Source organism: Ammospiza caudacuta, chromosome 3 (genome assembly GCF_027887145.1).
Source record: "Ammospiza caudacuta isolate bAmmCau1 chromosome 3, bAmmCau1.pri, whole genome shotgun sequence".
Taxonomy (NCBI): domain Eukaryota; kingdom Metazoa; phylum Chordata; class Aves; order Passeriformes; family Passerellidae; genus Ammospiza; species Ammospiza caudacuta.
The window spans coordinates 36,761,349-36,775,283 of record NC_080595.1 but is presented as its reverse complement, the minus strand read 5'-3'; the positions used below and the strand labels follow the sequence as shown (position 1 = coordinate 36,775,283).

General features: G+C 42.1%; 1 protein-coding gene across 8 annotated transcripts in view; it reads left to right on the top strand.

Annotated features, from left to right (window-relative positions):
• The window catches only part of SMYD3 (SET and MYND domain containing 3), a 379,837-nt gene that overhangs the window by 364,930 nt on the left and 972 nt on the right, over window positions 1-13,935 (top strand). For all 8 annotated transcript variants that reach the window (XM_058800809.1, XM_058800810.1, XM_058800811.1 and 5 more), the window contains one exon: window positions 8,570-8,678. In XM_058800809.1, coding sequence (XP_058656792.1) covers window positions 8,570-8,678 — 109 coding nt within the window. The remainder of the gene's footprint in view (window positions 1-8,569; window positions 8,679-13,935) is intronic.

Below are 13,935 nucleotides of genomic sequence, written 5' to 3'. Positions count from 1 at the left end.
ACATTTCCCTTCGGTTTCTTCCTTCTCTTCCCATGCATGTTCTCTTTAATTAGCTTTCCTTTTGTTCCTTTGCTGCATTTCTTACCCTTCTTGTGTTTTCTGGCATTCTCCCAATGCAATCTGTATGGCTTTTAAAATAATTTTATAAATCCTTGAACTAAACTGTTGATCTTAATCTCTTACTCTCCCGGTTATGCAAGGCAGAGACAGTGTGTTCCTATCTGCAGTGACAGCCCACACTGCCATCTTTATCTGCAGAAGTGGTGAATTTAGGACAAAAAAAAATCCTAACAGCTACAAGATGTTTTGAAGCTCAGCCAGGACAAAGAGACAATATTATAAAATCTTTTCCTGTTTCCATTCCAGATTGGGCGCCCTTTCTTTCCTTAACATCTCATAATATCAGAGGAGGAAAGAACATTGAAGTGGACAGTTCAAACTGAGAGAGTTAGCTTTTTAAGTGGATGAGTTCAATCAAGAGCCAAGATGAAAATTGTAGTTTATCCCATTTTTTCATTTTATTGGAGTTATCATTCAAATCTTGGCAGAGACAACATCTGGAACAATATTCATTTTAATGTGACATAAATTATCATCATAAGGATTATGGCAGAATGATCAGCAGCTAGAGAGAAATAATTTGTGAGATGGATAGCTAACATTTCTTGAGAATTCAGTCAATTAAGAAGTATGATTGTTTATTTGATCACATCAGTTAAATTACTGAAACAAATAGTAATGGAACAATATGAGATGCAGATGTGATGAAAAATATTTTGAAGCATTATTTCACAGATCTAAATCCTGAAGAGTTTCCAGAGGCAGTTGTTCCACAGAAATAATAGGACATTCCTTGAGTGACAACAGAATAGATAAAAGAAACAGAAAAATAAGTTGTCAGTCTGGCACAAAAGTTTCTTAACTATGGGTACTGTCTCTACATTTTATTTACAAAATACAGCAAGCCTGTTTAGCCTCTAAAATTATGTTTACTCCCATTTGGATTGTTAGAGCCAGACAGGTAGGCAAGACAGCCCAAACACAAGACCCAGACGCTGCATGAACCAAAAGCCATCCTAGAGCTACAGTGAAACATGGGTTTAACATTCCCAGAGATTTTATCTTGCAGCATTTGACAAACTATTTCATTTGCCTGGGCCTCCATATCTTATCTGTGCAGAACAAAGACTGTCATGCCATGCACTTTGCTGCTTAGTAGGATGAGGTTCATACATGAGTTGTGGGCATTGGTGAAAATCTCAATACTTGGGGGATAACCAAGAGTTTTGCCAATACAAAACAATCCAAAGAGAGAGAAAGCACCTTTAAATTAGGCTGCAAAAATATACATCCAGGATATATTTATAAGAGTATGAAGTATTCAAAATGAGCTCTGATCAGAGGTGTTAGGTCTGCACATCTGTACTGATAATCACCCCAGCTGGCTCAGAAAATGATGACCATTTTCTGGTGTTATTTGGTTAGACCAGAAGAAGTCTCTTAGGGATAATTAGTAGTTTTGCATAGTAATCAAAGAAAGCAATTTCTGCTGCTTTAGTTTGTAAGAGACCTCCCTGCATAAAATTTCTTCTAATAATGTTTTCCCATTGCTGGCAAAGCATTTTTATAATGCTTTAAGGATGTGCACTAGTGGTTTCTTCCATGAAAACCTCCCTGCTAGTGCTGAGGAGCTGATCCCAAAATCCAAGTGAGAGAGGTCAAATCCAGGAAAAAATAGTAAAGTCTGATGCCAGAATTAAACTGTTCACTGATGCTTTGATCGTCTCCATGAGACACCGTGATAGGGAGATAAAATGGACAAAAAACATTCCAGGGCAGCTGGAGTATATCAGGTCTGCCAGAGGTAAAGGATTTAGCCTTTTATTCAAAAAACAGCATGGCTGCAGAAGGTATAATGGGAGTTGAGAAGTACTGAACTGATTTAAACTTACCTGGTCATCCATGATAGACAGGAAGTTGTTAAGAAAAAAAAGAGAGGGGGAAAGAGAAAGAAAAAACAGAAAGAATAACAGGTTAACATTATTATTATCTAATTTAAAAATTTAATATTAACATGAAAGCCAGGCCAATATTTTTTGAAGGCTTTCACAGGGACCTAAATATTTTACACAGGTTAATACAGATATATTGGTCTTAAAAATTCCAAAGTTCCAACCAGACTGTTTTGAATAGTCAACATTCAAAACAGTCACCTAGTCCATTATCAATGACACATTCCCACTTTCTCCAAAAATAATCCTCCAGGCAAAACTCTTGCACAGGTCTTGTGCTCATTAAAAAATAAAAAAATTGACCACATTATGTATAAAGCTGCTTAAGATTACTTTCTATAAATAGAGCATTTCTTCTTAAGCACTACTTTAGCCTCAAATTGCTGGGTCTGGAGCAGGAATTGCTAAGTGAAATTCCATGCAGATCAGACTTTGACTTGAAGATATGTAAACTCCTAAATGAGTGTAGTCGGTTTACCTGTCTTGTGTTCCTGATGCATGTGATTTCTTTGACTATTTCGTACTTTTCAGCAGAAATAAACATTTGTCCCTAATTTTTTCCTAAAAATATTTACTATTGTTCATGTGTGTAGAACCCAGCCAAAGAGTAGAAATAATATGTGAATTAGTTGACCAGTTTCACATCACTAACTAAAGAAAAAAACAAGTAACTGGACAACATAAAACCCATTGCTAGGCTTCAGTTCAGTGAGCAGCTTTAATGAATGAAGTCAAATAATGAGGAGTTCAGAAATCAAGAACAAGTCAGAGAAAGAAGAGAAGGTTGAACTTACTGGGTGCTGTATTTGTGGTGTATATTTCTGTTGTGAGGCTGATACACTCCTCTTTATATTTTTCTTACCGCCATTGCTAAAGCCCTGGAGCCTCATTATCCCTTCTGTGTGGATGGGGCTCCTGGAACTGCTTTATGTCTTTTGTGGTGTCATACTTACTTGCACTGAAAGCTTCTGAGAACAAATTTACAGTTATGTATAGCCTCACCTTTTACATGTCATCTTAGTAAAGAGACATTATAAAATTTCCATTTCTAACCTTTATTTCAGGTTTTATAAATCCTCCTGCTTCTAATTACATCAGGCTGAAGACAGCAGTATAAATGTTAGCCCCACAGACTGATCTGCAAGGAATGGTAGAGACATCTATTTTAACATATGAGTCATCAGAAAAGGCAGTGATTTTGTATAGTTTCTTTTTTTTTTTAATACTAGGCTTTAATTCACAAGGGAGCACAAAAGCTCTGACTGCTTACCTGGTAATTTGAGATCAGTTGAGTGGAATTAATGGAACTACATTATTAAGAAATAGAAGGAATTGGCTAAATTTTGTCAAGGGTTGTGGCTTTTACACTGTTCCCTACATGAAACACAAGAGATTCAGAGCTAATACACAGAATGAAGAAAAAAATACTTTTCTTTATAAAGTATATGAATAGTGACTGCTCTGGGGGTTAATCAAGGCAAACCTTGAGGCTGAATTACCAAGAGGAGCAGTGGATTTCCTTAGAAACAGCTACTGTTTTACATAGTATAGGCCATTTCTTTGCTGAGTGAAAATTGGTATCCTTTTCATTTGGGAATGAAATGCAGGAACTGCTGCTGCTTGGAACAGTGAAGCACTGGTGCAAGCTACCTGAATACTGGGAAATAGCTTTCATTTGTGGTTCTGAATAGTTAGCTAGGTGGTGCCTTCTTTATGAAGTGTGGCAGGCACACCCCAGGATAAGGACTGAGCCAGGGATTACCTGAGAGCGTGTGCCCCCTGCAATTCCATCAGACAGGACGGGTACCTGCAGAACAGGCACCGAGAGCTGGCCAGGGTGCTCCCTGCTGGCTTTGCTGGGCTGACACGGTCAGGGAGCCAGCATGCAGGGCGGGGTGTTGTGGCCCAGGTGAGCAGAGAGCTAGACAGGTACAGTCCTGCCTGGGGGGTGCCATGGTTGTTGGGCTGTCTGTCCCCTGCTTGATGCCACTAACAGCAGGGGTGCCACGGAGTCTGTCCTGGGACTTGTCCTGTTTAACTCCAATGACCTGGAGGAGGCAACAGAAAATACTTCTGTGGGGTTTGCAGGTGACACCATGCTGGGGGGGCCAGCTGACAGGCAGGAGGGCAGGCTGCAGGAACAGGCCAGCATGGATGCTGTTGGGCATAGATGGGAACAAAGCTGTGCTGCCTCATAAAAGCAGAGGATGTGGTACAAAATGTACGGCTCCTTCTCAGCCTCCTCCAGCCGTCTTGTTTACAGCGCAGCTTTATTTGTTAGTTGTATTTTGTTTAATCTCTCCTTGCAAGTGATCTACTGGGCATTGACCAGTGCCAAGGGCAAGGAAGCATCACTCCACAGAACTATTCTTACTTACTTCAGCTTTCAGTATGTTACTGTTTCCCTTCTTGTCCCTCAGGCCCTCATAAATCTCATAAAATCCTTTTCAGATTGAAATCCTACTCTTCCCAAGCTGCAACATGTTTTACAGCATGTATTTCTCTATAGTTATCTTGGTCTCTTGTTGACAGTCTTTAGGTATCAGTTCCTTGGCTGGTAAATATCTTCCTTATTCTTAAATATATCCACTTGCTTTTGTTCAGAGCAATGCACGGGGATAATAAGTTGGCCCACAAGTGCCTGAAATGGCTTCGTTCTTTCTGTCATGCCAGTGTTTCATAATACTGAATCCTAGGAATGTCTTGAAGAAGCCAACAGCATCTTCCCCCTTGCACATCTCCCAGAAGAGCTGCAAGCTGCCTAGATTTCTCTAGTAAACTCACTCAATGGATGTCCTTCCATAAACAGTGTTCCAGTAGTTTAATAGATTTATTCCAGAATATGAAAATAAACAGTTGTTCCAAATGCCAGTTTTAAGACTTGCAAAATGGAACTATGTACATGCATAAGATGAGAGCATAAATCAGCTCAGTAAAACAGCTTTGTAAATATTTATGAGCACAGGGCTTCTCATTTCACACATTTTACTTCTTCTCTGTCCTCATCTTAAGTTTTCACTTACTTTAGTTTATGGCTGGTAGTTTGGGCTGTGTACCTGACATTGCTGAATTGCTGCCTGTTTTCCCTGGCATTGCACATACCACAATCCTAGACCTTTAGTGACTGGAGGTGAATGCATGATCTGTAGAAAGAAACACATTTGCATGGAAGGGCATATTCTGAATTCTGATGGACCCACATTGTGTTGTGTGAAGTTCAGCAGGCACTGATGAGCTAAAGCACAGCCTGGAGTTTCCTGCTTGAGCTGCCACCCCTCATCTGGCTGCAGGTGAGGCAGGACCCACATTTCTTCTTTGTGGTGGTATCAGAATGGGGCTAGTTATTCAGAAGGGTGAGGAAAGGAAGATTAAAAAGATGGTTAATAGGATGAAGGATAAAGGTGTGGAATGACAAAGATGTGAAGCAGCTGTGAAAGAACAGTGGCAAAGGAATCAGAGCTGTCAGGACCCAGCAGAAACAGTCTAATGGGGCCTACAGAGATGGGTTATCATCTCATGCAAAAATCTTTGTCTCCCTGTCCACCTTCTCCTGTGGCCATGATCCTTCCCCAGACATCCTGGCCTTTGGGTGGCACAGAGGAGAGGAAATGCCATTTTCACTCCTTCCTTTGCAACAGTCACAGAGGAGAGAAGAAGGGTGTAATCACACATACATTTTCTTTTCAATTTTATGAAGGTGTTCATGTGCTCATTATTTCCATTTGTGTCCATGTTAGTGCTGGAATTTCTATTACTCTTCATCAATTCACGCCAAAATCTCTGCATTTTCTCCCTATTTCACTAGTATCAGATAGCACCATGTTGATATAATAACCAGAAACAAATTCTAAAAATAAACCTACTGATAATTTCCAAGTGTTTTTTTAACTAGACCCTTGAAGTTCCTGAGTGGTCAGTGGACTGAGATAAGTGCTATCATTTTTCTTCTCTCTTGTCTGCTGACTTTTCAGCCTTTTTGAACTGCAGCCCACAAGGGGGTTGAGCAGGAGGTGCTTGTGGCAATTCAGGATGGATTATTCTCATTGAGGAATTGGCTTCTGTTGTTTCATGAGAGGCTTTGGCAGATCAAAAGCTGTTGCTGCTGAGATCCTGCCAGGCATGCTTTCCATGTATTTCTGTATGTCTTCACTGAAACTGCGTGGGATCAGTGGAATAGGGGAATTTGGGTATGAAAACATTTTTCATTATGTTTACACATCCTAATTAGAGATTTATAAGGACAGCCAGATATGCTGCCATTTAAAAAATTACTTGTATTTAATTGTGTTTGCATTTTTATTAGGGAAATATAACAGAGAAAGATAACTTATTAATTTACATGCAGACTTATCAGAAGATTTCTGTACATTGTACCAATTTACATCATTTAATGTCTTAGCATGCATTTAATCATATTTATGCAAATTTAAGTGTCTTCCTGACTGCAGTGGTATCATTCATTAATAGTTATCCTGAACTCTGATGATCATAGATTTGGCATAAACCCAAAAAAATATTTTCTTCAAAAAGTAGATTTTGGAAAGCTTATTGGCAATTCTTCCTGAAGTTGTGACTCATTTTGTATTTTTAGACACTGCTCAAGCACAACTGCTGGTGTACTTGAGGAAAAGAAATGCTCTTTGATCAAGTAGGATGTTTGTCTCTGGTGAGCTGTGCTTAAGGCTTTTATTCTTTCATTTGCATAGTCTGCAGTCTCTGGCATTCCCCAGGGATCAATACTGGGCCTTTCTTATCCAACTTGCTTATCAGTGGCACAGAGGCCCCCTCAGCCAGTTTGCTGATGGCACTGAACTGGGGGAGTGTCATGGATCACCTGAAGGCTCTGCTGCCACTCAGCAGGATCTCAATAGGCTGGAGAATGGGCCAGAGAGAAACCTGGTGAGGTTCCACAAGGGCAAGTGCAGGGTCCTGCACATGGGGAGGAACCACCAGTGCCAGCACAGACTGGGGACCGACCTGCTGGAGAGAGCTCTGTGGAGAAGGACCTGGGGTTCCTGTGGATGACAAGCTGTCCATGAGCCAGCAGTGCCCTTGTGGCCAGCAGGGCCAATGGTGTCCTGGGGAGCATCAGGAAGAGTGGCCAGCAGGTTGAGGGAGATGATTCAGCCCTGGTGAGGCCACATCTGGAATGCTGTGTCCAGTTCTGGGCTCCTCAGCACAAGAAACAAAAGGAGATATTGGAGAGGGTCCAGTGGATGCCACAAAAAGGATGAGGAGTCTGGAGCATCTCCTGTGAGGAGAGACTGCAGGAGCTGGGCCTGTTCGGTCTGGAGAAGATTCAGAGGGGATCTCATTAATGCATTTAAACCTCTCAAAGGAGGGTGCCAAGAGGATGGTGCCAGACTCTTTTCAGTGGTGCCCAGTGACAGGAGGAGGAGCAACAACCATAAACTAAAACATGAGGACGAACTTCTTTCCATTGAAGTTGGCAGAGCACTGGAACAGGCCACCCATGGAATGGATTCTCCATCTGGAGACATTCAAAACCTACCTGGATGAGTTCCTTTGTTACCTGGTCTAGGTGACCCTGCCTTGATGGGAGAGTTGGACCAGATGCTCTCCAACCCTAACTCTTGGTCTCTTCCAACCCTAACTATTCCATGATTCTGGTATAGTTAGTCAAAAAATAGATAAGGTCTTTTGTAAGTAACTTAACTTCCAAGTGTGTCCCTTCACTTCATGGTTCCTGATGGCCAGTTCCAGGCAAGTTGCATCCATGGCTTTCTTCAGCTCCCAAGTTGCTTCTTCAAGATATAATGATCTGCTCATCCAGAACAGGGCTGGGATGCAATCCACGTATGATGAGCCGAGGATCGGTGGAATTTAAAAATGTGGAGCAGCTGCCATGAACATTTCAAGAGCACCCTGAGAGCAATTAATGATGACACCACTCTCCATCTACTTCCTAGAAAAAAGAGAGCATCATTCTGGGGTTTTTTAACAAAACTTCTGTTTCTTTGAAATTAATTAAGAACAGGAAGGTATCCTCATACTAGCAGAGACTTTGTGTAGATGAACAAGCCAAGTCTGAGATGTTTCCTTGAATGTGCAGAAACAGTTCTTTTTATGCAACAGGGAGCAGCATACAAACCCTCAGAAGCAGTGGTCATGATGTTACATACCTGCTTTCACTGCAGTCCCACTCCTTCATCTTGGACAGTCTAAGACTGGACTCCCTGATGAAGCTTCCTCTTAAAATTATGCCTCTCCAGAGACCTGAGATTGTCAAGGACCTCTGTTTGCAACACTAACTACAGTAAATGCTATTGTATTATCCGACAGTAACAAATTAAATAATCCCACTGCCGTCACTTTCTAATGGGATCATGTTAAAGGGATTCCTCTGGGATGGAGAGTAATAATTTACTAATTCCCCTCAGTATTACATGCTTCTCAGTATTGCAGCTAATTTTCTCTGAGTACCTTATTAACATTCACAATGACTTTGCAGTCCCACCCTAATAGCTCTCTGCAGAGGCAGTGACTGTGAAGATGAGAGCTGACAGTGACACATTTTCCTCCTTTTTCCTCTACAGACTGTATTATCCTGGCTTCCATCCACTGAGGGCTGTCCAGCTGATGCGAGTGGGCAAACTGCAGTACAGTCAAGGCATGGTTCCTCAGGCACTGGAAACCTTGAAACAGGTCAGGATGGTGAAATATTTTTTCTCTATCCCGCTCCCTTGCTTCCCTGCTGTGTGATTCCCCCTTGTGCCTTTGGATGCTCCTCACCACTTCTTCCAGCAGTGGTGTTTCCCCAGGCTGCAGCTGGTGTGGTGATGGGTCACTGTTGCTCAGCACAGCATTTCAGGCACTGACATTCCCCGGCATCAGTCACAGCTAATTACAGTTTGATAGCTCAGAGGTGCCTGGATGAAAAATCACTTTTAGTTCTGAAGAGATAAATTATCTCAGTGCTTCATATGTTCCTTATTTCCATAGCAAAGTGATTCTGAGAGCACTGAAAGGACAGGAGCAGGAGGAGAACTGCAGTTTCTACCCTCCTTATTCCCTATCAGGTTCTGTGATTTCAGGCTGGAAAACTTTGTCTTTAAATTGTGAGCCACACTGAAATCAACAGGCATGTCCCTTGATCCCTTGTATTTCTTGTTGTTCATCATCTTTGATCTGGTTTTGCAGCTGTGCTTTGTTAGTTACATTTCAGCTGTAAGCCATCCCTCTTGTACCTGAGCTGACTTTTATATTCATTTCCTTGTACCTCAGGCTCTTATTTGTCCTGCTGTTATATTGCTTTTAGTATCATCTTAAGTATATTAAATAATCCCTTTCCATGTGCAACATGTCCTCAGGATGTAGAATCTTGCCTCCCATCTCAAGCCCTCAATCACTGCTGGGGTGCTTTGCTCCCCCTGGAAGATGTGCTGCCTCCAATTTCCCTCAGAAAGGTCTCGTTCTCTTATGTTATTGATTGTCCTGTGATCAGCTTGCCCTGAAGACACTACATGCTCCCTGTGGCTCCCTGTGCTGGCTCTTGGCTCCCCTCCAGCTCCTGACCCAGCTCCTGGTTGCCTTTGCTGGGTGCTGCCAAACCCCACCTGGCCCAGCTGCTTGCCTGTGTCTGCTGGGCAGGAGCAGGTCCAGCTCTGGCACCAGTGTTGGAAAGAAGTGAAGAATTTGGCTTTACATTCCCTTCAGTTCGTGTCCATGCTGTATGAAGTGCTGTGTGGCAGCTGCTTGGGACAGAAGGGGATGGGTGTCTCCACTGCAGATGAGGGAGGGGTGCTGTTCCCCTCCTGCCCAGGTCCCCTATAAAGATAACATCAGTTCATGACTCTCTAGGTGTTAGTATTTAGTACTTACCTTTTCTTCAACCCCCATATCTCTTCAGTGATTAATGATGCAAGCTGAATAATTTTCATTTGTTGAAGTAATAAATTAGTATTCAATATGATGCCACTCTTGCTAAGTCTTGGTATAACTTAAATCTTCACTTGATATATTTTACTTGAATTATAGCCAATTCTGATCATTATAAAGCAGGCAGAAGAGTAATCAATTCTATTTTATGTATTATTCAGAAGTATGTCATATATCTGTCATGTGCCAGGTAATCCCTCTGCTCTTTCCCCCAAAATATTTATCATTTCCAAACATTCAGGCTTTCCCTTTTAGCAGTGGAATGAGGCTCCAGTCAGAGGAGCTTCTGTTTGGATTGACACTGCCACAATTATATCAACAGGCATTGTTCTAATTGCATTTCTAATGTGATACTGCATTAGATTAAACTGGAGCAAATTCCCCTAGAGACAAATGAATGCTGCTGGTCAGTGAAGGTGGACATTGCAATGGGGATTTATATGTTTTTGGTGAAGAAGCTGCCCATTGCAAGCCAGATTGCTACACTGTGATTCCTTGGAAACTGAGCAATGCCTTACACAGAAACCTTTTCAAGGCTGTGGACCTCCTCTTTCTCTGCAAAGGGACATTAAGGTGCTGCTTGTCCTTCTGTCTCCTACTTCAGTGAGCCTGTAATGGAGGCTCCATTGGTGGTCCACAAGGACACAGTGAGTGCTTTACAGGTGAGGTGTAGAATCTTGTCATGGCTTTGCCCATTCCCTATCAGCCTCCCCATTTTCACCCAAGTGTGGGAGAAGGACAGACTGAACTCCCACTCCCTGGGAGCACAGCTGAGAGGAGGAAGAACTTCTTGCCATCCTGTTTCTCTGTGTAACTTCTTCAGATGAGCTCTGCCACTGATTCACTTCCTTGCTTTCTACACCGGAACAAATTAGAGGAAGATATAATTCCCAGTTTGTTGTGACTAAAGGATGTGATTCCTAATATTACTCAGATAATGTCCTAGAGTTATATGAGAACGCAATTTGCCCCTTTGTGATTAGATGTGTCAGCAGAGCATGCCACATGCTCAGAGCAGAAACTCGATTACCTTCTCTGCTTCATTGCTCTTCTTAATACACTCTGACACTGAATAGCAGCGCCCTGTTGGAACCCTCGTCAGACTAATTTCACTGTGGCATTAGGAAGAAGGATATGGAAGGTGCAGAGGAATTGGGATCTGAGTGGAATTCACCTCACATTTAAATCCTGTTTAATCAGGCACAGCCTCAGAGCTGCTGGGGATTGACAGCCTCTGCAGCAGATACATGCTCTGTTAAAATCAGGGCTTGGCTCTGCAGCCCAGCCCTCACTGCCGCTCTCTGTGCCACAAAAAAATGAATCATTATCCTAACCACCTTGCTCTTAGGGCCCTATGGGTTTAGCTCTCTGCCCTGCAACCCTGAAGAAGGCTTAAATAATGTTGAGGGCTTTAAGTTGGCCATTAGAAAGAAATCACCCCCTAAACTTATATTAGGCCCTGCAGAACCTTATTTGCTAGATTTTGAAATAGAAGTTTTACAGAGAGGCAATACTCCACTGGAATGAAAACTGAAGGTAGTATTTTACAACCAACATATTATTTTTAAATTTATATACATATATATGAAAGATCTAGTAGAGGGCAGATTGAGATATAGATCTGGAAAGCTTTTGTCAGCAAAACACAGGAACTGGAGCCCAGTCTGAAAAACAATTTGAAGCGCCTGTCATGGCATGGACATGGGAGTACTTTTGTACCCCATGAGCTGATGGGTATGGCTGTCTTGTCTCATGAACATCTACAACAGGTACTGTATGACTTCCCTTCTTATAGAATTCCCTGTTGTGGAGGCAAAAAGCACAGGAACTGGGGTAAAATCCTTCCCAGGTCTCACAGGAACACTGAAGAAATCCCTTCTCTAGGCGTTTGCTTCAAACACTGAGTTGTTTACCAGCTGCCATTGATAGTATTCCTGTGCCTGCTTTAACAACCTGTACTCTTCAATCAAGAAAGATGGAAAAGCACAGATATTCCCTCTGAAATACTAGTCTACACTTCCTGCCACTCTGGCACATGGCCATTTGCTTCCTGCTTTCCCTGTGACAGAGCTGTGCCATCCTGCACCTGCCCACGGTTCCCCACAGCCATGGCCATGGGGATCCTGTCCCATCCCCCGGCAAATCAGGCACAAACACCTGCACTGCTCCTCCTTTACACTCAGGGAGCAGCAGCCCTTCCTCTGCTCTAATGGGGTTTATATTCTTCAAGGCGTAGCTGATGACACCGTGGCCTTTGTTGCCATTGCAGATTTTCAAAATTACATTTGCTCTTTTAGCTGGGAGACACAGACCACACAGAGCACACAAATCTGCTCAGCCTCAGCTCTGCTGGTGAGCTGTGGAATTGGGAGCAGGGGAGTGGACAGAGAACCCACCCACATGTTCCTGCTTCTGTCCAGTAAAACAATTCATTGCACTGGAGCTGAAATTATCCCCAGTTTTGCACTGACCTTTGCCAAAACAGCTACATAGCCTAATACCAGTTGAATTTAGGGATTACTCAAGTCATTGCTGCTCTAACTTTGATGCAGCTAGTTCTGACTCGTATAGCAGTGTGTGAGATGGTGCATTGCATAAAAATTATTTCCTCCAAGGAAACAAACGTATAAAGACTGAGTGCTTTTGTCTGCCATACTTATGAAAGAAAAGAAGTGGAAATAAAATGTTGGAGGTGGGAGAAAGGCAGCAATGGTAGCATTAACTCAAGATTAGGTTTGATGTTAAGGATTATTGGTTTTTAATGGAGGTATATCTATACAGACATCTCTGACTGTGCATCTCAGGGTGTCAGGGTCCAAGTCCATCACTATGAGCCTGACCTCTATCCTGTAGTGGGGCTGAAGATCCAGGTCAGCTGCCCCAGGACTGTCACTCAGATGTATCCAGATGCACAGCTCTTAGCATGCATCATTCACAATAAATCCATCAGCTTTCTGAGACAGGTCATGCCAGCACTGTGCACCAATATCAGGATCCAGGGCCAATTCACCCAGCCACTTTGCTCTAGGGTGATCTTCTCCCCTTCTAGTTAGTCTGGGTTCAGCTGCATGTTAAAAATTTTCACATTCCTGATTTTGTTTCACATTTCTTTGCCATTTCTAAAAGCAATGAAAATGTTTTTCCAGCTTTCTTTTTAGCTGTGTAAATTTTATCATTTAGTGGTAGGGCACTGTGGTAGCTTAAAATATATTTGACTCTTTTTAGAATTCCGTGCTGCCTCCCTCTTTTAAGAATTAACAAATTTGACGCAAAAATAAACTGTGCTGGAATTTTCATATGCCTGCCAGTCTTCATAATTTGGAAGTAGGGTTTCATTCATTCATTCCTTCCACAAAAATATATATTTACTTTTGTCTATCCAATTTAAATTAGGCCTCCTCCTCAACATTTCTTCCCCAAGAAGAAATGCTGCGATTCAAAGCCAATTTAGCTGAATTTTGTCATCTACTGGACAAGGAACCCTTTGAAACATAGGCTGCATTTAGTTTTTTGCAATTATTTGGTTTAGGATGATGAAAAATCTCTGATCTTTTCTCCTGCCAGTACACTACTGCCTCCCTTGTTCTATCTTCAGAAATGCTGAATCAGCTTCCATCTAGGACTTCCCTCCTTGCAGGAGGAATTTAATAGAAGGAAGAAGCAGAAATGCCATATGAAAAATTATGATCTAAACAGGAGCTGGGCAAAGAGCATTGCAGACATGTGTGTGGCAGGAAATCAGCAACACTACAGGCAACATCAGCAAGCATAAATTAGCTCAGCAGTAGAAGATGACAAACACACAGAGAAAAGAGTCCCTGGCAAAAGCAGCACAGACCCATTCCCCTGCATGCCTTTTGACAGTGAAACTATAAATGTCCTCATTTGTTTGATGCTATGTATAGTTACTCCTGAAAGAGTTAAGGTACTTTATTCCATGGGTTAAGCATTAATCCATTTCTAGTTTTACAGTACTTTCAGGCTCCTAACATCATGAACTTCACTGTCATCTTTTAAAAAATGT